Source organism: Bathycoccus prasinos (genome assembly GCF_002220235.1).
Source record: "Bathycoccus prasinos genomic : Chromosome_1".
Lineage (NCBI taxonomy): Eukaryota > Viridiplantae > Chlorophyta > Mamiellophyceae > Mamiellales > Bathycoccaceae > Bathycoccus > Bathycoccus prasinos.
The window spans coordinates 1,186,941-1,210,064 of NC_024008.1; the positions used below are offsets into that span (position 1 = coordinate 1,186,941).

General features: G+C 48.6%; 13 protein-coding genes across 13 annotated transcripts; 6 read left to right on the forward strand and 7 right to left on the reverse strand.

Annotated features, from left to right (window-relative positions):
- Window positions 1-551: 551 nt before the first annotated feature.
- On the forward strand, window positions 552-2,309 carry Bathy01g06530 (unknown protein; the record flags this gene model as incomplete). The annotated part of the gene is made up of 1 exon (XM_007515516.1): window positions 552-2,309. One exon carries the CDS (start codon window positions 552-554, stop codon window positions 2,307-2,309), a length of 1,758 nt encoding a protein of 585 aa, XP_007515578.1.
- Window positions 2,310-2,363: 54 nt separating this feature from the next.
- Window positions 2,364-3,713, reverse strand: Bathy01g06540 (unknown protein; the record flags this gene model as incomplete). The annotated part of the gene is made up of 1 exon (XM_007515348.1): window positions 2,364-3,713. One exon carries the CDS (start codon window positions 3,711-3,713, stop codon window positions 2,364-2,366), a length of 1,350 nt encoding a protein of 449 aa, XP_007515410.1.
- Window positions 3,714-4,118: 405 nt separating this feature from the next.
- On the forward strand, window positions 4,119-5,441 carry Bathy01g06550 (predicted protein; the record flags this gene model as incomplete). The annotated part of the gene is made up of 1 exon (XM_007515257.1): window positions 4,119-5,441. The coding sequence occupies one exon, from the start codon at window positions 4,119-4,121 to the stop codon at window positions 5,439-5,441; it is 1,323 nt and encodes a 440-aa protein (XP_007515319.1).
- Window positions 5,442-5,543: 102 nt separating this feature from the next.
- On the reverse strand, window positions 5,544-6,896 carry Bathy01g06560 (predicted protein; the record flags this gene model as incomplete). Its single annotated transcript, XM_007515271.1, has 1 exon — window positions 5,544-6,896. One exon carries the CDS (start codon window positions 6,894-6,896, stop codon window positions 5,544-5,546), a length of 1,353 nt encoding a protein of 450 aa, XP_007515333.1.
- Window positions 6,897-7,105: 209 nt separating this feature from the next.
- On the reverse strand, window positions 7,106-8,560 carry Bathy01g06570 (predicted protein; the record flags this gene model as incomplete). Its single annotated transcript, XM_007515210.1, has 1 exon — window positions 7,106-8,560. The coding sequence occupies one exon, from the start codon at window positions 8,558-8,560 to the stop codon at window positions 7,106-7,108; it is 1,455 nt and encodes a 484-aa protein (XP_007515272.1).
- Window positions 8,561-8,879: 319 nt separating this feature from the next.
- On the forward strand, window positions 8,880-9,410 carry Bathy01g06580 (50S ribosomal protein L24; the record flags this gene model as incomplete). The annotated part of the gene is made up of 1 exon (XM_007515469.1): window positions 8,880-9,410. One exon carries the CDS (start codon window positions 8,880-8,882, stop codon window positions 9,408-9,410), a length of 531 nt encoding a protein of 176 aa, XP_007515531.1.
- Window positions 9,411-10,558: 1,148 nt separating this feature from the next.
- Bathy01g06590 (unknown protein) lies at window positions 10,559-11,488 on the forward strand (the record flags this gene model as incomplete). The annotated part of the gene is made up of 1 exon (XM_007515371.1): window positions 10,559-11,488. The coding sequence occupies one exon, from the start codon at window positions 10,559-10,561 to the stop codon at window positions 11,486-11,488; it is 930 nt and encodes a 309-aa protein (XP_007515433.1).
- Window positions 11,489-11,597: 109 nt separating this feature from the next.
- Bathy01g06600 (unknown protein) lies at window positions 11,598-12,314 on the forward strand (the record flags this gene model as incomplete). The annotated part of the gene is made up of 1 exon (XM_007515305.1): window positions 11,598-12,314. The coding sequence occupies one exon, from the start codon at window positions 11,598-11,600 to the stop codon at window positions 12,312-12,314; it is 717 nt and encodes a 238-aa protein (XP_007515367.1).
- A 233-nt stretch (window positions 12,315-12,547) lies between these two features.
- On the reverse strand, window positions 12,548-13,210 carry Bathy01g06610 (photosystem II 11 kD protein; the record flags this gene model as incomplete). The annotated part of the gene is made up of 2 exons (XM_007515288.1): window positions 12,548-12,895; window positions 13,010-13,210. The coding sequence occupies 2 exons, from the start codon at window positions 13,208-13,210 to the stop codon at window positions 12,548-12,550; spliced, it is 549 nt and encodes a 182-aa protein (XP_007515350.1).
- A 435-nt stretch (window positions 13,211-13,645) lies between these two features.
- On the reverse strand, window positions 13,646-15,154 carry Bathy01g06620 (predicted protein; the record flags this gene model as incomplete). The annotated part of the gene is made up of 1 exon (XM_007515509.1): window positions 13,646-15,154. One exon carries the CDS (start codon window positions 15,152-15,154, stop codon window positions 13,646-13,648), a length of 1,509 nt encoding a protein of 502 aa, XP_007515571.1.
- A 161-nt stretch (window positions 15,155-15,315) lies between these two features.
- On the reverse strand, window positions 15,316-16,251 carry Bathy01g06630 (the record flags this gene model as incomplete). The annotated part of the gene is made up of 1 exon (XM_007515555.1): window positions 15,316-16,251. One exon carries the CDS (start codon window positions 16,249-16,251, stop codon window positions 15,316-15,318), a length of 936 nt encoding a protein of 311 aa, XP_007515617.1.
- Window positions 16,252-16,448: 197 nt separating this feature from the next.
- Window positions 16,449-19,252, forward strand: Bathy01g06640 (predicted protein; the record flags this gene model as incomplete). The annotated part of the gene is made up of 2 exons (XM_007515121.1): window positions 16,449-16,598; window positions 16,952-19,252. 2 exons carry the CDS (start codon window positions 16,449-16,451, stop codon window positions 19,250-19,252), a joined length of 2,451 nt encoding a protein of 816 aa, XP_007515183.1.
- Window positions 19,253-19,366: 114 nt separating this feature from the next.
- Window positions 19,367-23,077, reverse strand: Bathy01g06650 (pre-mRNA-splicing factor ATP-dependent RNA helicase PRP16; the record flags this gene model as incomplete). The annotated part of the gene is made up of 1 exon (XM_007515222.1): window positions 19,367-23,077. One exon carries the CDS (start codon window positions 23,075-23,077, stop codon window positions 19,367-19,369), a length of 3,711 nt encoding a protein of 1,236 aa, XP_007515284.1.
- Between the last annotated feature and the right edge of the window lie 47 nt (window positions 23,078-23,124).

A 23,124-nucleotide genomic window follows, 5' to 3' on the forward strand; every position in this document is an offset into this window, starting at 1 on the left:
TATTAGTATTAGTATAGTAGTAGTAGTAAGCGCAGTGCGTGTCAACAATAAAAAAGTGTTCTGTGCTTCTTCACGCGCAGGTGTGTTGGTCTCGTGGGGACAGTTGAGTAAATTCTGATTTTTTTTTCTTTTTTTTTTTCAACCGACGACCGACTGTTCAAATGAAAAATTCGTCACTTTTTCAAAAATCCAACACCTCCCACGACGAGAGAGACACACTTTTTGAAGAGAGATACGAAACGCCGTGAGCAAATCATACCCTCTCTCTCTCTCTCTGTTCGTGCGCTCAAAACGCACCTTCTTTGGACGAAAGAGAGAAAACTTCAAACGTAAAGAGAGAGAGAGAGGGAAAAGAGAGAGTTTCTGCGTTCCTTTTTCTTTTCGGAGAGAGAGAAAGAGAGAAAGAATTTCGATTTTGAAATCTCGAGATTTTCTTCCATTTGTACTCACTCTCGCTTTGAATACGCGCGCGTATCACATCAGCAAAAGCAGCGACCTTTAGCCTTCCCAGGAAACGCGTTTGTGTGCCTTTAGCCTCCGAGAGAGAAAGAATGTCTCCGAGCAACAAAAAACGAGACATGTGGCGAAACGAGGACCAAGATTACATCTTCCCTCGCATCAACAATCTCCTCTCTCGAACGCAATTACTCAACTCGGAGAAAAAGTTTAAAAAAATTGACAAATCGAACGAGGAAGATCGAGCGTCCTCTTGGAAAGCCTGGTTCGCGTTCATGTCCTCGAAACACTATCCTCCGGATACGAGTGATGGTTTTTCACCGGAGGAGGTGAAAAGGAACGCGATTTTCTTGGCGGAGTTGATGGAGAAGGAGAGGAGGAAAGTGGTCGAGAAGAGCGGGAAAGCGCCGGTGGGACGGCCGAAGATGAAGAAGACTTTAGGAGATCATGTTGTAGGAGACAAGATGAGAACGAACAACAACAACAACGAGGAGATGAAGACGCCGAAGCGAGTCGTCGCGGGAGACGCGAAGCACAAAAGAGCGTTGGAAACGACGACGACGACGACGACGACGACGACGACGGAACCTTTTCGAACGTCACCTTCCTTGGCGATCAACATGGACCAAGCGAAAGCGATTCAACACTGCGACGACGGGAAGAAGAAAATAACCATTCGATTTACGCCAGATTCAGAGCTGATATCGAATACGATCAAATCGACGAGACAAAATCCAATCGTAGATTTGACCTTTCGGTTGAGGAAAAAGTTGGGGGATATTTGCGACCATTTCAGCGAAAAATGGAAAGAGGCGGCTGCACTTTTGGAACGAGAAGCGAGAGAGGAGGAGAAGAGGAAAACGGGAAACGAGAACGGATTGAGGAATAAAGCGTTCATGTTCACCATGCGTCCGAATATGCGAGGGGATAATTCGGTGAACTTAGAACCGTGCGTTGTTTGGGATAAGCAGATTATCGGCGACATGACCGCGGTGAAAGCGTACGAGATGCGAGGGTATCCGGAGACGTTTGAAATCAAATACAGTTGGAGATTCGCGCCGTTGCCGCCGCCGGATGGAAGCGGGGACAAGAAGAGAAAAGATTACACGTATAGAACAAAAATGGCGATAAAGGAACAGATGATAGCGAACAGAGATAGCGCGAACAATAATAACAACAAGTTTGACTTTTCGACCGTGTTTGACGAAAGGACGCGAACGCCGTTACCGCCACCGGAATTTACCATGTCGGCGTTTGACGTCGGAGCGTTCGTGAACGGCAACGAACAAGAACAACCGCTCGAGACGATAAAACCCTCCAGTCAGGAAAAGAAGCGCAAAATAGATACTAGCAGCAAGTTTGCAAAAAAGCCGGTGCCAAAAGAGATCAAACCAGAGACGGATTCGATGTTGGCGTTGAAATTGCAAGCCGAACTCAACGGCGGCAATCGCGAAAGACGCAACCGTAAACCGATGCTCGAAGCCGAAGAAGAGCCGGAAGAAGAAGAAGAGGAAGAGGAGTACGGTGGAGAATCCGATTTAGAGAACAACGACGACAATGACATGCCAATTTCAATGTGGATGAAACCAGACGGCGAGAAGGAAAACACCTCCACCGGTGATTTTCCCAATTCCTTACTTCCGCAAGGACTCGCAGGATTCGACTCCATCTTTGCCGGTATCGGTAAAGAAGACGACGCATCGCGTCCGTGCGGAGAATCCACGATGAATGGATTTGCACAAGTCATCTTCGGTGGTGGTGGCGAGAGCAAAGATGCCGCGATGGTGGCTGCGTGTCTTCCGAAGCGAAACGTGGAAACCGGACCGAGCAGTTTTGCGGGTTTGCTGAGTTAGCCAGTAAACACGCGAGTAATACAACAAATATAATGAATATAAACATAATACATATTAAAAAGCATTTCTACCTTTGGCGTTGTGTCTCCACAGCGCCGCTACCTTTTCTGAGTGCGTGCGAAGCTTCGTCGCGAGCCGCTTCGCCTTTTGGTGTTCGGGGTCGTCTGAGCGTTCAAACTGCTCCATCGAGAATGTTCTTTCTTCAGATGATGACGGGGTGGTGCTCTCCGCAATCGCTTTCTCGCTAATCAGTTCCACATTTTCTAGCTGGTCGCAATATAGTTCTATCTCTTTGGCCAATCCAAGTTCCCAGTTTGCGCAGATGTTCGCGAGCGCTATGGCGCTCACATCCTCCACCGCCGCTTCTCGATTGCTTTGCGCCGAGGCGTCGTTCATCGTTTTGCCTCTGAACATGGCAGCGATGCTTTGCTTGCGCATTTTTTCGCATCTCTTCTTAGTACGCCAGATTTGTCGTGCGCGATCGTGCGCATCCGCCGCGATGCATTCCAACCACGCCGCGGAAGGGTTCTGTCGAATCAAATCCGCGCTCAGTTTCGTCACGCCTTTTGAATATCGCGCTCTTCTACACGCGGCGTCGATAAAAACGCCATTCTGGTCTTCTACGCCCGCTTCGTTCTCCTCGTCCTCGTCCTCGTCCTCGTTTTCGTTGTTCTTCTTCTTTTTGCTACTCGTCGTCGTCGTCGCTGTTGTTTTCCGTCTACTTTTAAAATATTTAAACTCGTCCTCGGCGTCGTCTAAACACGTCGACGCTTCTATCACCGCCGCGTCTTCGCCTCGCGCCGTCGCTCGCGCGAACGCGACCCAGCTTTTCGGCACGCTCGCGTCCGCCTCCAACTGTTTACAAACGAAATCATTCATAAACATGTTCCGTTGCTGAAGTTGTCCTTGCTTCTCTCGTTTCATCATCGATGCATTCGTCGTTTCTTCTTTCTTCGGTTCTCGCTTCTTCCTCTTCTCTTTCTCGGCGGAAGCGGCGTCTCTGGCGCGAGTCTCCTCAACATCCGCGAACTTCGCCGATAATCTCCGCTTCGTCGTCTTCATCGTATTCGTCACCATTGGAGTCATCAAAGTCTTTTTCATCATCTTACTTGCGTTTTTGTTCATCATCGCGTTGTTGTTCGTCGCGTTCCCGCGCTTCTTCCTCTTTTTCCTCTTTTCTCCTTCTTGGGAAACCACCCTCGCAGCGCCGGACATCAGCTCGAACAAAATGGCTGCGGATTCGTGTTCTTCCGGGGAGGTTTTTTCGTCCCTTATTAAGAAGATATTTCCTTCCACGCGAGCGTCATCAAGTGTCGTCGTTTGTGTGCGTCTCGCGCGCAGATCTTTCGGTTCTTTGTCTTCATCATTATCATCGTTGATGTTATTCTTTGGCGTTTCGTACATGTTTCGTTCTCTTTTTAAAATTTGAAATTTTACCCGGGAAAATGAATGTGTGTCGTGCAACGTTCACAAAAGCAGAAGAGAGAGAGAGAGAGAGAGAAAGAGAACGCGACGACGAGAAAAGAATGCTCGCGATACTATCTCGTTCTTTATGTTCTTCTTTCTTACGCCTCTTCTTTTCGCGCGTACACAGAGCGCTTTTCGAAGAAACTCTCAAAGCTTTTTTGTGGAGATGCGATGAAGTTCTTTTTTTCTTCTTCTTCTTTGTGTCTCGTTTTTTAAAAATTTTTCTCGAATCTGTCTGACTGATGCGCTTGAAAAAAACGACAGTTTGACCAAAAAAAAAAGAATTCGCCTCCTCCTCCTCCTCAAAAAAGATATCGAAAAAAAGAGGTGTGCGTGTGAAATATGCCGCAACGAAAAACAACGACGACGAATACGACGGGTGGTGGTGTTGAACAACGGGCGTGTCCTCCGGGGAAGTACTCGAGAAGAAGAAGACGTGACGATGCGTGTGAAAGGGTTAATTGTTGCTTATGGCCGCCGGACTTGAACGAGAGAAGCGTGAATGTTCCCGAGATTTCGCTTTCGGAGAATCCCCTAGATTTGTATCCACGCGTTGGCGGCGAGCCGTATAAGATGTTCTCGGATAAAACGTATATGGACGAGAGTATTACGGTGGAAAATACAAACAGCGAGGAGTTTCTTAAAGATTTGATCGTGGAAGTGCACGTGATCGACGACCCCAGCGCAACACACGTCGATCTCGCCGGGCACAGGAAACCAAACACGCCGAGAAATTTTACGTTTCAGAAAATGCCCTGGCGAGAGATGATTCGAAGAATACGAAAAGGAGAGAAGTTATACACGCGTCACACGAACGGTCCGAAAAAAGCGGCGAACGTTCTGACCGATTTCCAAGATCCAGAAACAAAGCGCAATCCGTTTGATACTCCAACGTTTCATGGAAGATGTCGCGAGACGCGGAGAATGGTCGAGCGCTTTTACGCGGCGGCGCGGAATAATAGTGATGTTAATAGTAATGGTACGGTTGTAACGCACAGTTCTGTTCTGCGCGTTAGTTCGCCAGGGACAACGCTGTGGATGCATTTCGATACTCGAGACAATATCTTACACCAGTTGAGCGGTAGGAAACGCGTCATTTTGTACGCGCCAGAATGTGAACCGTGGTTGAACGTCGAGGGCTCGTCCGCGAGATTAAAATATATGCGCGGCTATGAAAACTTCGACGAAAAAATTATAAACGAGATCAGCTGCGACGAAGAGTTGGAGTATAATTACAGGCTCTTTGATGCTATTAGATTGGAGCGCGCACACGTGTGTACGCTCGAACCTGGAGATGCTTTGTACATACCGGCACTTTGGTTCCACAGAGTCACGTCGCTCCCGAGCGAGACGAACGAACCGTCGGTTGCCGTGAACGTGTTTTATAACAGAGTAGATATAGACTACGACGGAAAAGATGTGTACGGGAACAAAGACCCCGTCAAGGGAAAAGACGCCATGCAAAAAGCGAGTGAACTCGGCGCGATGTTAAACACTTTGCCTCCCCCGTATAAGACGTTTTATGCGAGACGATGCTTAAACGAAATCGCGGCGCAGCTCGATATGTATTTGCGAATCCCCGACCATATGCCAAATTCCCATCCTCCTCTCGATAATACTTTTTGCGATGAAAATAAAGAAGCGCTGAAAGCATTTGAAGATTGAAACGATGATGGTGACAATATATTATTTTAGGTTTAGTAATAGTAGTAATAGTAGTACCCAGGTACCGAGTATATTTGGGATAAGTTGAGAGAACATTGTTTTTTAACTGCGCGCGCCGAATCGCTTCGGCACTGGCGATACCATGTCCACGAACGAGCGGCTCATCCTCCGCACGCTTCCTACGACTACATCTTCCATCCGCTGCACGTGCAATCGCAAACTCTGTTGCTCCTTAATAATCCTATAACACACGAGCGCTAAAAATACCGCATTCACTCTCGTCTGCGCGCTCGCCAATTTGAACACCATCACCGATCCGCACACCCCGCTCGTCACTTTCGTTCTCGGCGAAAACTCCGCCCACTTCTCCTGCATCGCCATTTGTACTTTACAATACATCTCGTACACGAATACTTTTTGTTTCTCCCAAGCGCACGGCATCGTGAACGCTCCTATGTACGCCAAAAACAACAGTTGTCTCGTGGACAACGCTCCGCCGACACATTTCACCATTTGCAACGCGAGAAACGCGCCCAACGTCGCCTTGTTATCTCTACCCGCGAAAAACCGTTCGTGCCTCTCCGTGAAGGCGTTGAATTTATAACACATATTCCTCGCTCTGATTGCCATCTTTTCTGGGTTCATCGTTATCCCTTTAGCCGCATTCGGGAACGCAATGGCAAAGACGTACTTCCCCATCACCACTAAGGACATCGCGTACGCCAAGTGCGAAAACACCGACGCCTTCGCCGCGGACAACGCATAAAACGTGCCCATGAGGACAAACCCACCGAAAAAGTGCAACGTTGTCCTCGCCGGATCCTTCCAATAGAGCACTTCCGGTACTACAAACGACGACGTCGCCATCGTGCTATTCGACCCGTCGCGGCTGCTCGGCGCGTACGGTTGTTCGCGTTGGTTCCCGAACCCGTTCGCGAACATCGGATGCGTGTTGCGATACGTTGCCCCAACCGGCGTTCTCTGCCGCATCTCTTCCTCGTCTAACGTGTGTGCGAATTCAAACGGCTCGTCCTCGTCTTCTGGCCCCGACGGTGCTCGAATATTGTGACCCCCGCGAGTCGTATTCGTATTCGAGGTGTTCACTTTTCGTCCTCCAGTTTCGTACAAAATCCCACCCGATATGGACCCGTCCTGGCGTCGAATCCTCGGATCTCTCGGCAACCCATTCGTCGTATGTTTCATCATCGACCCTCTCGACGAATTGTTCAAATGCTCACCGTTACTATCGCCGCTGTTATTCGATATGTCTTGAAAGTGCTGCCTTTGTTGTTGTTGTTGTTGTTGTCCTCCTCCACCGACGATATTCGATTTCGGTTGGGGAATAGTTTTGTTGCTCCGGGAAAAACCAAATTTACTTTTGATTTGCGCGGGCATTTTCGTCGCCGTGCGCGGGTTCGGGTCCTCCCCGTTCGTATCGTTTAATGTCGCAGACATGGTATTCTCGTTCTCGATCCTTTTTGGAATGCGGTACTCTTTGGTAGGCATGTAGTAGTAGTACTCGCCGCGCGAAAAGAAGAGGTGTTTGCAATGAAGAATTTTCTTTCCCCTTTTTTTTGTGCACGAGTGAAAATTAGAGCGTTTGCCAGTTTGGGTAGTAATTTATTTACAGCGCGTGCGATGATAGTATTTTTACAACGACAACATCAAAAACGGTCTTCGTTACTGTTGGAAGCAGACGGTTGGTTATTCTCGTCGTTTGCAGTATTCGATGGAGCAGCAGGAGCAGAAGAAGAAGATTGGACTTTTAATTTTTCCAACTTTTCCAACGCCTCTTTTTCTCTCTTTACTCTCGCTTCTTGTCTCTTCTTGGCAGCTTCGGCCAAGTCGTTGGCGACGGAGCCGAGCATGCTGAGCATGCCTTTACCTACTTCTTTTCCTATTTTACCCAAGTCTTTGGCGAGTTCTTTCAAGTCGGTCTCCGGTTTGGGTTGCGCTTTGCCGCCGAGTCGGACTTCACCTCGCGAATCTACGTCGATGATGTTCGTTTGGCCGGCTGAGGATTTTCGGTCCTTGTACAACGCCGAGTTTTCATCCGCGGCTTTCAGAGACACACGAAACGGCCGGTTGTCGTCCCTGTGTTTATCGTGTTGCTCGTATTTATCGTGTTTCTCTTGGCTAAATTGAACGTTTGACGTTTCCACGTAATCTAGGAGGCAGTCAACTGTCCAGTCGACTTCTTTCTCGTCCGAAAAGTCGTGAGTGGCTTCTTCGTCGAGAATTTCGTATATCGTCGAGGATTCTCCTTCTTTGTCCTCCGCTGTCATTCCTGGTTTCATCTGTTTCTTTTCGTTCCGATAACTGGATCTAATAGCCTCGTCTAATTGGTTATTCTTGTGCCTCCTCGCTTTCCTGGTTTCGTCTTGGACCAAGTTGCCCGCGATGTACCCCAACGCTAATCCCGGAGGGCCCATCATGAACGTCCCCAACGCGCTCAACCCAGTCGTCAACACGTCCCCAACCTGACTCGAGTGCTGAAACCCGTACCTGGCCCACGTCGCGAAATGCTCGCAATTATTCAGAGTCACCGAGTACCCTCCGAATTCGTTTTCGTAAAACTTATGCTCCAAAGCGACAAACGTTCGATGCAAAATCTGACTCGGTCGCATCGGCGTATACAACGAATCGTACTTATAATTCCCACAAAAAGGTCTCGGCGCATCCTTCTCGCAATTCACCTCGCTCAATTCGCTGTAAATCACCGCCGCGTCCTTGGACATCGATCGATCCTTCGCGTCCGCTGCGCCCCACAAGTGCACCACCGCCTCGGGAAAACTTTCATTTTCCACGAATTTATTCCCCATCGGTTTCCTCCGACCAATGTATACCGCCCAGTGCGTGTACGCTATCGGTTGGTCCGTCCTCGGCCAGAATAAAATATCCCCGGGTTGTTTCGTTTTGTTCGGTCGAGGCCACTCGATCCGCTCGAACGGCTTTGTCTCCTCTCGTTGTTGTTGTTGTTGTTGTTGTTGTTGTTGTTCTTCTCGCGATTTGGAAGAAGAGTCCTCCGACGCGGCAAACGGCGGCGAAACCACCACCATTTCCGACTTTACCCCTCTTTCGCGCTCCTCTTCTCCTTCATCCTCCTCCTCTGCCTCCATCGTTCTCAAAAGAAGACGACGAAGCGCGCTCGCTCCTTCACTCCTTTGCTCTTTTCCCTCTTTGTGTTGGGGAAAAAATGAAGACATTTCCTCACTAAATTCTCTACAAATACGAAGAAGAATAGTACATCGGAAAGAGAGAGGGAAACGGATACACGCTCTTGCGTTTGAGAAAAAGCGAGCGCGCGAGTTCGGTTTTCGTTCACTGTCGTCTTTGTCGTCGCAAAAGTTTGGCGGTTTATTCGTGAAAGGATCTCTCTCTCATCATCATCGTCACATTTCAGCCCTGCTTTGATTTTTGGGGGAGTAAAACATCGTCATGTCCGCGTCGTCCTCCGCCTCCGCGTTCCGCCGCTCGGCGAAACACGTCACCAAACACGTCAAGGCGTGCTCGAACAAACTCATCAACAAGTGGAAAATCTTCACCGGCGATCGAGTGATCGTCACCTCGGGGAAAGATAAAGGCCAGATTGGCCAAGTCACGAAAGTGTTCAGGAAAGAAAACAAACTGATCGTGGGAGGGTTAAACTTGGTGAAGAAACACGTGAAGCCGCAACCGCAACCTGGGGAGCCGAATCCACCGGGACAGATTTTATCGGTCGAACAACCGATACATTACTCGAACGTGAGCTTAGTCGATCCGAATACCGGAGGGAGAGTTCGGATTCAATCGAGCTATTTAGACGACGGGACGAAAGTGAGAGTGACGAAAGGCCGATTGAGTTCGCAAACGTTCGTGCCGAGACCGGATCAACTTTTGGAGAGGAAGACGCCGAGAGGGACCGGGGTCGGAGCAAAAGATACCACGGAGGAGTTCGTGAGAAAGGTGACGTATTTAGGGCCGAGATAGAAGTAGCAGAGAGGGGGGTTGAGTAGTTCTTTTTAGCTTTTGTATTTGTATTTTAGATTTCTCTATTAAAAATGATTCAACGACGCGTTCAAAGCGCGCCTCGATGCTTTTTATAAGCTCGCATCTAAAACTGACACACACACACACATACGCTCCTCACATAACGTACATCGTCGCATTCTGTGCATTAAATAATAATAATAATAATAATATATACTCCTGTATTGGTACAACATTTTCGTTTTCGCTCGGCTTCCGGTTCGTTCGGCTTCCCTCCGGCGAGAAGAAAGAAAGAGAAGAGAGACTCATCAACACGTCTCCAACCGTTCAAACTCCAAAAACGCCGTTCTTCTCGGCGTCATCACTCCTGCGCTAAAAAAATGCGGCGTTGGTTTATTAAACGGCGTTTTCTCTCGTCTCGGCGGTTCGAAAGTTCCCGATCGAAACGCTTGTAACCGCCGTTCCACCTAAAAAAGAAGAATTTTCGTGCTGAGTCAGACAATTTTCCCAAACACCCTCTCTCGGTCAAACACACCGAGAAGAAAGAAAAAGTAAACGAGGATGACGTACCATTTGCGCTCGACTTCGCTCTCGGTTCTCGAACTGTTTCCTCGCCACGTCTTGCAGTTGAATCGGCGTCATCGTCGAATCCTGAGACGACGACGACGACGCGCTCGCGCTCGTCGGAAAACATCTTCGAGGAGCCTTCGAGCCTCGGGGGTCGTCCCGGAAATTCGATTTCGGTACATTTTTATTCCCACTAAAACGCCTCCTTCCCGAACAGGAAGACGTCGCGAACGCGCTGGATAAAATCCGAGTTTCGGTGTTCGTCGTCGATATCGGAAGCAGAGATGATGATGCGCTGATGTACATTTGAACTCTTTAATGAAGAAGTTTGTGTATAATTGTGTGGTCTATCCTTAAATTCAAACGAGGAAAAAGGAGTGAAAATTCACACAAAAACGTGCACCAAACAAACGATGAAACTCTCGATTGCATTCCTCCTGGCGTTTTGGTACCCGATTTTCCTCTCCTTGTGCTTTACGGGTTTATACTGCTACTGCTGCAATCCGTGCGCCTCTTTGTTCGGGAGGAAGAGGAAGAAGAAAGCGCCTCTGTTGCCGAATTGATAAAAGAAGAAACGGAACATGTCCAATTGGGAACAATATTTCTGTTCGGACGACGAAGCAGACGCACGAACGAGAGGCCGGGCGTATTACGTAAATAGAGAGACGAACGAGACTAGATGGACGGAACCGGAGCAGTTTCAAACGTTTCAGTTGGAATTAGACGTGGACTTGTTTGAGAGAGACGGGGTGACCAGAGAAGAGATTTTGCTGATTTTGAAGCCTTTGCGGTATTTGACGCGGTGCGAAAGCGCTCGCGAGTGCAAGGAGTGGGTGGACGCGAGAGACGTTTTATATAAGATTTTGAGGAATATCAGCGAACAACCGAACGAAGGGAAGTACAGAAAATTGACGAAGAAATCTGGGGGGTCGTTTGTAGAGAAAGTGTGGTCGAAGAGATTCGCGCGAGAGTGTTTGTTGGCGTGCGGTTTTACGGAAACCGCGGACGCGGTGGAGTTAACGATGGACACGCAGAAACCAGAAGTGAACGCAAAGTTGTTGACAAAGTGCCGAATCTTGCTGCAAAGATTAGAGCCGGCGATTAAAGCGAGAGATGCTCACGTTCGCCTGGCGAAAGAGTCGGAGACCGATTCCGGCGTGAACCGACGCCACCTCGCGCCGAACAAAAAATGTAGCCACTGCCAAAACGAAATCGAATCCGGCGCTCGACGATTATGGACGACCGACCCGCTCGCTCCGAAAGGTCAATACTCCTTCAAATGTTCTCAATGTGTGGACAAAAATTACATCTTATGTGAAACGTGTTGGGATAAGAAATGCGAACATCGAGAACCGATACACGCGGAGCACTCCAGTTTCGAGCACTTACCGCCGATCGAGAGCAGACACAACACGAGCACGAGAGGTTTTGGACGAGGGCCGTGGGGAAACTTCGCGGCTTCCTCGGTTGGGAACGCGCGGGAACGGTTAAGGCAACGCACCGGGCTTTAGTAGGATTAGAGCGTAGAATACTCGTATGTATATTTAGATATTTAAGCAAAAAGAAGAATTTTTCTCTTCGAGTACGTATAAAACGCCACTTTGACGCACTCGAGAAAACATGTCCGGCCTTGAATGCAACAGCAAGAAAGGCTACCATTACTGGTGGGACAACGTCCCCGGAGGAGGAGACGGAGGAGGCGGCAACGACAACAACAACAACAACAACAAACAACTCACTCGGGAGGAGTCTCTGAGATTGGAGGAAGAAAGCCAGAAAGTGAAAGGAAGCAAATGGAACGCGGCGCAAACGTTCGAGGAGCGCTCGTACTTATCGTGGGCAGAAACGACGTTGAACGAAATTTTGAGGAGACAGTGTAAAGATGAGTTATGGTTCGCGAGCGAAAAAGAGCACATCAAATCGAAGGAGGTTCGAGGTGGATGGAGGAGAAGATTCTTGTTGTTGAGTGTGAAAAAGCTCACTGGGAACTGTTCGATAGTCTTGTCGAGAGGAAAAATGAAACACGGATTAGATTTGGAAACGACGGAATTTGAGATAAAAGCGACGTACACGAAAGGCGAATATTTTGATTACGACGATGGTTACGTTGAGGTAGACGGGACGTTCACGGTGCCGGAAATTAGCATCGAAACTATCGCCGACGACGAGTTTGAGATTCGCGACGCGAAAGCGAAGGAACCGAAGGAAGTGGAAGACGAGAACGAGAGGAAAGCGCTGAAAGAAGATTGCGAGTTATTCATGAAAGATTTGAAAGGGTTTGTGACGGGTGCGTGCGAACATTTAGAGCAAAAACTGGCTGAAAAAGCCAACGATTAAAAATAGGAGAGCGGTACGAGGATAGTTTCGCGCGCAACGCACATCGAAAAAGGTTCGAAAGACAGGTGGCGTAAGCGTCAGGTTTTAACAATGACACGCATAGATGGTATAATGAATAATAAAACACATGCTACATGTTGTTATAAGCGCAAATGCAAAGAACCTCTCTTCCCTCTTTCTTCATCTCATTTCTATAATAATATATAAATCTCTCTCTCTCTCTCTCTCTCTATTTAGCGACCTCGGGAAATTTGGGTTTCCGCACTCGTCAACTCCTCAAAAACTCGATCCTTTCTCTTCGCCGGAAACGGATATTTCGTCCCGAAGTTATTAAAGTGCCCAGACACCGCGTTCAACGCGGAATACGTGAGACCATACGACGGTCTGCCGGAATAATCCCCAGATCTTCTGTACCTCGCGACCCACTCGTTCGTCAACGCTCTCGTCTTTTCGATGGACTGTTCTCTCCCGTCGGCGCCCATCGGAAAGTCCAAAACTTCGCGAACTTGGTTGATGACTTCCTTGGTGTCCTCTTCGTACTTCGCGTCCGACTTTTCGCCGATACCGAACAACGCGAGCGCCTGGTGGTCGTTAGATTAGATTAAAAAAAAAACGTTTCGTCAGTACATTTTTGCACCGTTTTCTCACCTTTCGAGTGCGCGAGACGAGAGAGAAAAGTGAGAGATCAAACCCACAAACGCGCTTTCGCGTCGGGTTTCCTTCTCCGCCTTTTGATGATCGAGACGAAAGACAACGAAGCACATAAAAACGCGACTGATCATCGGTAAAACCAAACGAACGAACGAACGTACCGGCATCGGAGTCGCCGCGACGACGCCAACCGAGGCGACCAACGCGTTCTTTAACATTTCCCGGCGATCGAATTTCTCATCCATCTTAGAAGAAGAAGAAGAAGAAGAAGAAGAAGAAGAAGAAACAACAATCGAGGAACACTTCGCGCGCTTCGAAAGAGACGACGACTTGTTATTCTTCAAGCTTCTCGTCGCGGAGGATGAAAGCGAAGTGGGAGTCGTGGTAACGGCAAACATGTGTACGTGTGTGTGGAGTTCTGATAAAAAACGAGAGTGATTTTGTGGAGGAAAATCCAGCGATTCCACGTCATCTTTTCTAAGCAGGAAAGAGGCAGCTTTTCGCTCAATAATACACGCGCGACGACAAACCCTTTGCCGCCAACTCCCTTTTTTTTCTATCACCATCACGCACGATTTGTGTGTGTTGTTGTTGGCTCTTCTCGCGTACTACTACTACTATTACTATTACTACTATTACTACTATTACTATTACTACTATTACTACTAGTACTACTAGTACTACGCCGGGCGGTCTCTTTTGTACGCCTCGGTTTTCATCTCGTACAAACGCGACTGGCATCTCGGCTTGGATTTGTCCGTGAAACTCCCCGAGGACAACGCAGCTAGGGAGGCTTTGGTTAAACCGGTGGCGGACCATTCGATATTTTCGGAAAGCATGGTCGCGTTTCGCCCGGAGGCGCCTCCTGTTTTGGATACGAACGTTGTCGTTGCCGTTGCAGTTGAGGAGGAAGAGTTTTCGCGCGACGGTGTTGATGATGATTGCGGGAACAAATCGGCTATGCTCTTCGTCGATGGCGATGAACAGTAAAGCTTCGTTTTGTTCGCGTATAAAGCGTCGATGACCATCACGAAGCGCCGGACGACGTCTTCACCGAGAATGGCGACGTCTAATACCGGTATCGATTCCAAAAACACAAATTCGTACGCTTTAGAAAGATTCTCGTAATCTCTCGGAGACCATTTCGCGTTCGCGCCACACAAAGCGGCGAAATCAAAGTACGCCGCTTTCGCGTTCGCCTCGATACTCGTCGCTGCACTTTGTATATCTTTTTCCAATCGATCTGAAAGAGCATGATGGTGTCTTTTCGACCTATTCTTCGAAGAAAGCAATTTTTCCCAGTGTAGTCGTAAGCTGGCGTCGGCATCGTCCCCGAAAATCATCGACGACGAAGACGACGACAACGACGACGTCCCTCCCTCGATTTTACGTGCCGATGCTTCTTCTGCGGCGAACGAAGCTTTTCGATAGTCTCGAAATTTCTCTGGCGACTCGTGCTCCTCGCCGTCCAACGACACCGCATCCAAACGTTCGCTCAAAACCTCCGACACCAGCAAACTCTTCCAATTCAACCCACCTTTATACAACTGTTTCGGCTTAAAATTCGACGTGCACACTAATATGTTTCTCTTCTTCGCGTTCTTCTCCCGCTTCTTCGTGTTCTTCTTCTCGCTTTCCAAGTCGTCTTCCGTTAAGTAACTCTCCACGAACGCTTTCCAGATCCGCGCGTCGGCGACGTCGGTCACCTCCACCTCGTCCACGATTAAAACCTCGTGCGCTTTCTTATACCGACTCCCAATCTCTCGCACTGGATTTCGCACATTATTTCGTATCTTCATCAAGTTCTCGTGCATCTCGTCCATGAGCGAGCGAAACGAAAGCGACTTGATTTTTTTCTTCTCTTCGTTCGTGAACGCATCCTTGAAACTGTCCACGAGTACCGTCTTTCCTCGGCCCGGTGATCCGTACAAATACACGCCGCTCTTCTTACTTCTTCTTTTTCCGCTGGTACTGTTGTTGTTGTAGTAGTTGTTGTTGTTGTTATCATTCTCGTCGTTCTCGTCGTCGTCGCACAAACTCGATAAACGCTCGACGACTTCCTCCTGTCTCGCGTCTAAAACGACGTCGATGCTCCTCGATGGTAACGACGACGACACAGTCTCAGAAACGCGTCGCATGAACGCAGATTTTATCGAGTCCGCGAACAACAACTGTCGTCGTCGTCTCATGATGATGATCAAAACGAATCTTCGCGTTTACGACGAGTGTGCATACATGATTTGTTGTGTTTTATTTTGTGTGGTCTGTTGAGGACTTTGAGGTAAAAATGTATGACATACTCTCTCTCTCTCTGTATCAGTCTTCCGCCGGTATTGCTTCCGCCATTATTTTAAGAGCCTTGCTGCCTTTCTATGATCTCGACAATCATAGCGTATTGTTCGTCCGTTGGTTCTGGAGACCCTTTTTCGAGCAAGTAGTTCACGCACTCGGGTTGCTCGTAGTAACGAGCTCCCGCGACGTGTTCCCAGTAGTCAATAGGCACTTTCGCCTCTTCGACTAAGTATTTGAGACAATCGATTCGGCCATACTTTGCAGCGCCTCCGACGCAGGTGAACTTTCCCTCATCCGATATCTTTCTTTCTTCAACGAAATATTTCAAGATGTCTAAGTGACCACCGCATGCTGCTTGTATTGCCGCATCTTTTTCCGTATCTCGCGAAGGTTCCACTTTGTCGAAAAGAAGTCGAAGACAGTCGAGGTGTCCTTCTTTAGCAGCCACTTTACACGCCTCTTCTTCATCACACGGGCAACCATTCGAGAAGCAATACTTCAGCATCTCGAGATTACCCATAAGTGCTGCCAAAGTAATCGTCTGTTTATCCCACTCGCACTGTTTCACTTCTCTCGCCCACTTGAGCAACTCGAGTTTGTTCGTAAAAGCAACCTGAAAGCAAAACCAAGCTTGGTCCATCACTCTTCCAATTTTACTTTTCTCTCCCCAAGCTACGTTATTCCACACCAATTCCAACGTCGAAATCGATAAACAGTCATAAACAGTGCAACCGATTTCCGATACGTTCAACCCGGCGTACTCAAGCACACTCCAACTCTCTCCATTCACCTTCTTAAAGAAAAACCGATCTGTCCTATTCAATTTCGGAAGCACATGCGATACAAACACATCCTTGTGATGCACCACCAATCCCGTCCATATCTTCGTCGGTCCAAGCTTCAAACGCTCCACATCCGCTCTCGCCCGTTCAACAGCCTCTTCCTTTTCCCTCTTCTTCTTCCTCTTCTGCGCTCCAGATAACTTTTTCCCCATTCTTCTTCTTCTTCTTCTTCTTCTTAATGTCAACCAACTCTTGGTGTATTTTTTTTCTGTCTGTAAATTGAACCGTTTTTTGCTTATTTTTGGTCCGTTTAATTAAGGCACCTGTTTCTCGAGTGAAGCTTCAAAATTAATCGTTGCACGAATAAAGACAACTTAAAGAAGACGCATCAAAGAGAAGACGCGTAATAATGACGACGACGAGTTGGTCGGACCTAGAAAACAAAGACGGCGTTCGATTCTCCCTGAACGCGTGGCCGGACGATCGCCAATCGGCGCAGAAATGCGTCGTCCCTTTAGGCGCGCTCGTGACGCCGCTGAAACACATCGAGGACGTGCCGGTACGTTTTTAAGACATTTTTAAGACGATGAGAATATCAAGATCGGTATTTCTTTATTCCCGCGAGAGAGTGCTCTTTCGTCGTGCGATGATGCGCGTCGCGTTTTGGTCTTCTCGCGCTCTCTCTCTCTCTGTCTCTCACTTTATGAGAACAATCTCAAGAGCGGATTGAATTGGATCCAATTTCCTCCAAGAAGAGGGAGGAAACGGACAAAAAGAGCAAAAAGAGCGCGCATCGACATCCGATGAATACCTCTCTCTTTTTCTCTTTCTCGCGCATATTTTTGGTCGTAACGCGTACGTTTCTGTTCTTTTCTGACTTTATACAATTCGTCTTCTCTCGATACGCTTTAGGTTGTGCCTTACGAACCGGTGCGGTGTAAAGCGTGCGCGGCGTGTTTGAACCCCTACGCGCAAATCGACTTCAACTCGAAACTGTTCGTGTGCCCGTTTTGCCACGCGAGGAACAATTTTCCGCCGCATTACGCGGGGATTACCGAGCAGAACTTACCCGCGGAGTTGTTTCCGAATTATCTGGTGATTGATTATACGATCAACCCGAACAAAGTGACGCCGCCGCCGGCGTATTTGTTCCTGGTGGACGTGTGCGTGTCGGATGAAGAGTTGGCGAGTTTAAAAGCGAGCTTGACGCAAGCGCTGAGTTTGTTGCCGGAAGATTCTTTAGTCGGGTTGATATCGTTCGGGACGCACGTGCACGTGCACGAGCTGCAGTTTGCGGACTGTCCGAAATCGTACGTGTTTAGAGGCGGGAAGGAGCACACGTCCGCGCAGATTAGGGATCAGTTGACATTTTCGAGAGGTGGGGGTGGACCGCAACAACAACAATATCAGAGTCAGAATCAAAATCCAAACACGCAACAACAACAACAACAACAACAACCGTATCAACAAACGAATCCAGCTTCGTCGTTTTTAGTGCCTTTGTCTGAGTGCGAGTTTACGTTCTCGGCGATTTTAGAAGAGTTGGCGAGAGACCCGTTCGCGCCGTTGCCACAAAGTCGACATAATCGTGCCACGGGGACCGCTTTAGCCGTCGCATCCACGTTGTTGTCTTTAGGATGTCCTTCCGGTCACCCGGCACGCGCGTGCTTGTTCGTTGGCGGGCCGTGTACAGAGGGTCCGGGTAACATCGTGCCGAAAGCGTTGGAAAATGCGACTCGATCGCACAAAGATATCGCGCAAGATAAAGCGCCTTTATTTACAAAAGCAAAGAAAAAATACGACGCGATTGCGACTCAGTTGTGCGCGAATGGCCACTCTTTAGACGTGTTTGCGTGCGCGCTCGATCAGGTTGGATTAGCCGAAATGAAAGGGTGCGCGCAAAAAACCGGCGGGGCGGTTGTTTTAGCCGAATCGTTCTCGCACGTGGTGTTCAAGAAATCGTTTGTGAAATTATACGGGAGTCAAAACAAACCAGAACCAAGTCCAGAAAGCGTTTCGTCGTCCTCGGACGAAGTGACGCCGCTAAAAGTGCATTCGAATGGAATTTTCGAAGTGATCACCTCGAGAGACGTGAAGGTTGCGGGATGCGTCGGTCCGTGCGCGGCGTTGGATACGGCGAGACGACATTTAGGAAATGTCGCGGATGTGAGCATTGGGTATGGAGGAACAACCGCTTGGAAGATGTGCGCGCTGACTAGGAACACGACTTTGGCGGTGTTTTTTGAGGTCGCGAAAGAGAAGCCAGACGGAGCTAGTGGAGGCGGGTACGGTCAAAACCCCTACGGTCAGCAGCAACAATATCAAAGCGCGCCTCAGTTTTTCTTACAGTTTCACTGCACGTCAACGTTACCGACCGGTGAAACTCGATTGAGAGTCATCACCACCACTCGCAGATGGACGAGCGGGCAAAACATTCCGGAAATCTCCATGGGTTTCGACCAAGAAGCCGCGGCTGTGTTGATCGCTCGACAATTGACGTGGAAAATGGAACAAGACGACGAGATGGACGGCCCAGCTGCGACGAGGTGGTTAGATAGAAAATTAATAGGCGCGTGTCAACGCTTTGGCGAGTATAGGAAAGAAGATCCGCACTCTTTCCAGTTAGCTCCGCAGTTCTCTTTATTTCCGCAGTTTATGTTCAACTTGCGTCGATCGCAATTCGTGCAAGTGTTCAACAACTCGCCGGACGAAACCGCGTATTTTCGAGTAGTGTTATGGCGCGAAAACGTGTTGAATTCTTTAGTCATGATTCAACCGACATTGACCGCGTATTCCTTCAATGGGCCTCCTGAACCGGTATTGTTGGACGTCTGTTCGGTCGCGCCGGATAGAATCTTACTCTTAGACGCGTACTTCTCCGTCGTCGTTTTCCACGGCTCCACCATCGCGCAATGGCGCAAGGCGAAATATCAAGAACAAGAAGAACACAAAGCGTTCGCAGAGTTGTTAAAAATGCCGCAAGAAGATGCGAATTACATCTTAAACCAACGGTTCCCGGTACCTAGATTGGTCGATTGCGATCAAAACGGGTCGCAGGCGAGATTTTTGTTAGCTAAATTGAACCCGTCCGCGACGCACAATTCGCAAGGCTCGCCGTACGGACACGCCGGTGGAAGCGATGTAATCTTCACCGACGACGTGAGTTTGCAAGTGTTCATGGAACACTTGAAACGGTTGAGCGTTTCCGCATAGATTTATATATATATTAATATTTAGCTTCAGCGTTGTTTACTTTTCCTACTAAAACTTTTAACTACGTACTGCTTTCTACAATTTCTAAAATATTTATACGAATGCGTCAATGCGTTACAACCCGAAACGTCTCGGCGTCTTCCCACCCGTCCCGGGCCGTTTCGAGGACGGCGTTCGAAACTTCGAGCCACCACCGGAAATAGAAGACGACGCACCACTCGCGCGTAAACCAGTTCCTCCTGGCGTGACGATCTTTCTCGACTCTCTCTCAATCTTCGCCTCCATCTTTTCCTGGATTTTCCTCTTCTCTGCGTTTTCGAGCTCTTTTTTCTGCTTCATTTCCATCTTCATCTTCTCCTTCTCTTCTCTTTGCTTCGCTTTCGATTGCGCCAACGACGAGTGTGATTTTTTCAGCGTGTAAAACATGGGCCCGAATTCTCCCAACCACTCTGGCTCCACCGCCGTCACGCATTGCATGTATTCCTTACTCGTCATTACGATTTCATGGTAGCACACGTAATCGGGAGTGTAACCTAGTCCGTACAACGCAGAGGAAGGGTGCAAATGACACGGCATACCGTTTCGGCAGTTCACATATTCGCCGATACCACGTAAACGACCGGCTTGATGGAAATACGACGCGCACAAAGCGCGTCGGCAGACATCCCAATCCGAGCCGCACGTGGTCAACTGCACCTTTTGCGACTTCATGATATCCGCGAGCTGCGCGCGTACTTCTCTCGCTTTCTTCATGCCTTTACCTTGAATGTAATGCTTGTTGCACCAATCGTTGCGATAACCGTTCGTTTTCCATTGCTGATAGACGTTTAAAAGCGTTAAATGGTCGCTTTCTGGAACGAAAAATTTTTCGCGCATGGCGTCGGACTCTTCTTCGCGATCTTTCGGGCGAAAGAAAACGGAAGGGACGGAGAGCATTGAAATGACGGTTAAGATTTCGTTGGAACACCCGAGTGATTCGGCTTTCAACAAAGTCGCGGCTAACGGAGGATCGACGGGGAACTCGACCATTTTCGAACCAAGTTTTGTCAAGCCGCCGACGTTATCCAACGCACCGAGAATCCATAGCTGGTACATTGAGTTCAAAATGTTTTCCTTCGGCGGCGGATCCATGAAATCGAAATCTAACAGATTTTCAATGTTGAGCGATTTCAAGAGCAAAACGACGTTGCCGAGGTTCGTCCGTTGAATTTCCGGAACAGTCGTCGACAAGAGCTCGTATTTGTACGCCATTTCCGTGTATAAGCGATAGGTTATTCCGGGACCGGTTCTCCCGGCTCTTCCCGAACGTTGATTCACCGCCGCTTGAGAACACGGGAACACTTGCAACGCGTTCATACCTACTCGAGGATTATACACACTCAACTTACAGTAACCCGTATCGACGACGTATTTCACGCCATCTAGCGTCAACGACGTTTCCGCAATATTCGTAGAAACGATGCACTTACGATGGCCTTTCTCCGCGGACTGAAAAATCTTTGCTTGTAAATCCGAAGGCAGTTGCGAATAAATCGGCAACACAGCCAACGGAGGGATTTTCGTCTGCCCTTCGGCGTCTGCTTCGAGCTCAGCGATACGTTCTTCCAACGCGTAACATGCGGTTTCAATTTCTTCTTGGCCAGTCATGAAAAGCAAAATGTCACCGGGAGGGTAAGACATGTGAATAGCCAACGCTTGTTTCACGGCGCCTTCTACGTAATCTTCCACGGGCGTTTTACTGTACATGATTTCAACTGGAAACGTTCGGCCAGGAATGTTAAATACTGGAACGTTACCGAAAAAATCCGAAAATCTCGACGCGTTTAGCGTCGCTGACGTAACAATTAACTTGAAATCTCTTCGCCTCGCGACAACTTTCTTCAAAATACCGAAAAGTACATCCGTGTGCAAACTTCTCTCGTGCGCTTCGTCCATGATAATCGCGGAATACTCGTCCAAATCGGAATCTCTGAGCGTTTCTCTCAGCAAGACGCCATCAGTCATGTACTTGATAATTGTATCTGAACTCGTGCAATCTTCAAAACGAATCGCGTACCCAACTTCTCGACCTAGTTCGCACCCGAATTCCTCGGAAACTCTCTTCGCTACAGACATCGCGGCTACTCGTCTCGGCTGCGTGCACCCAACCATACCAAACGTGGTGTACCCGGCCTCGTGCATGTACTGCGTCATTTGCGTGGTTTTCCCCGATCCAGTCTCACCAACGACGACAACAATTTGATTCTCGCGAATCACCGACATTAAATCTGCTTTACACTTATACACGGGTAAAAATTCTCTCTGTTCTTTCATCGTTTTTGACTTGGCGAAATCCGATTGGGCTTCAGATTTTTCCTTCATCGCGTCCGCAAACTTTGAATCCGCTTTGAAATCAATCTCGCCGTCTTTACCAACGACGTCATTCTTCTCCCCACGCTTGCGCATTTCCTCATCTTCTTTCATCTTTTGTTCTTCCGCGATTTTGTCTTCTTCGTTTGTCGTTCCGGTGATGTCGCCGATTTTCGAGTTTTTCACGTCCCAAAACCGATCGCGACTTTTATTCTCGTCCCTTTTCATTCGAACTTCTTTAACTAAGTTGGACCCTTTCCTCGCAATCATCGCCATGTCGCTCGTTTGATCTTTCACTGGCAACGACGCCTCTTGCGCTTTCGCGAAGGCTCTTTTCCCTTGCAAAAACGGCGGCTTCGTATCGTGCACTAACAAAATCGCCTTCTCTTCGCCGAAATCTTCGTCTTGCGCCATCAAATCGATTTCTTTCACGCGAGCGACGCCAGACGTTAACATTCTGTTTTCTTCCCACGTCGCGTGGTCTTTATGAATTTGTGAAAATCGCGCGGAATTTGCCAGCGTCATCAACGACCCGTCCGCTCTGGTTAACCGTTTCGCGTACTCCAACTGTTTCCTCTCGAAGCGTTCTTTTGACTTCACGTCTGTTTTTTCTCCGAACGGATCGAAGGCGTCGCCGTGTCCACCCCCACCTTCGTCGTCGTCGTACCACGCGCGATCTAAATCTTTGTTTGTATTCCCTAATCGATTCTCCTCCCTCGCCTCTTCTTCCATCCGTTGATTCTCCAGCACGTCCAGCGAGTCTTCGTTTTCGACAACCGTGAGTTTATCTCCTTCTTTGACGAATTGATTTTGATTCTTCGTAATCTTCTCCATCATCCACTCGTTGGACTTCCAAGACGGCGTCGCCGTCAAAGGCGTCGCTTTTACCACGTTCTTTGCGACCGAATCGTCGTCGTCGTCGTCGTCCGCCTCGAAGCGCATGGAAAACTTATGCGAACTGTTGCTATTCCCGCTCCTTCTATTCCCGCCGCCGCTCGGTTGGCTAATCGATCCCATCTTTGCTTTATTCGTCCAAGAATCGTCGTCTTCGTTGGAATCGTCGAGGTGCCTCAAAGACGGCGTCTCGTTCCCGCTATCCCTTGCTCGTCTCGCCGGCGTCTCTTCCCACTCTCCGTCGTCTTCTTCGTCTTCGAATCCTCGTAAACCGTTCCCGCCGCTCTTTCTGTTCCTATTATCAAACCGCCCTTCTCCTTTTCCTCCTCGTCCGTGCCGTTTTTCGTTTAAAGATTCGATCCCTCTGTTGTGTCCGGGTTGTTTCTTCTTTCGGTCTTCGATGCGTTGTCGCGTGACATCGTCCACGCCGCCGTGGTACGACGGCGTTTCTTTGCGTAATTTTCGTTTGTGATTTTGCGTGATTTTTTCTTCCCCGTTCTCGAACCTTCTTTTCCCCCAGTGGACGGAGGATGAGTCCTTCTCGCCGTTGTTCTTGTCGTCTTCCCTCCCTCGCGAATTCATGATGCCAATCTCTCTCTCTTACGCGCGCTCCCTCGCTCTTTACTTCT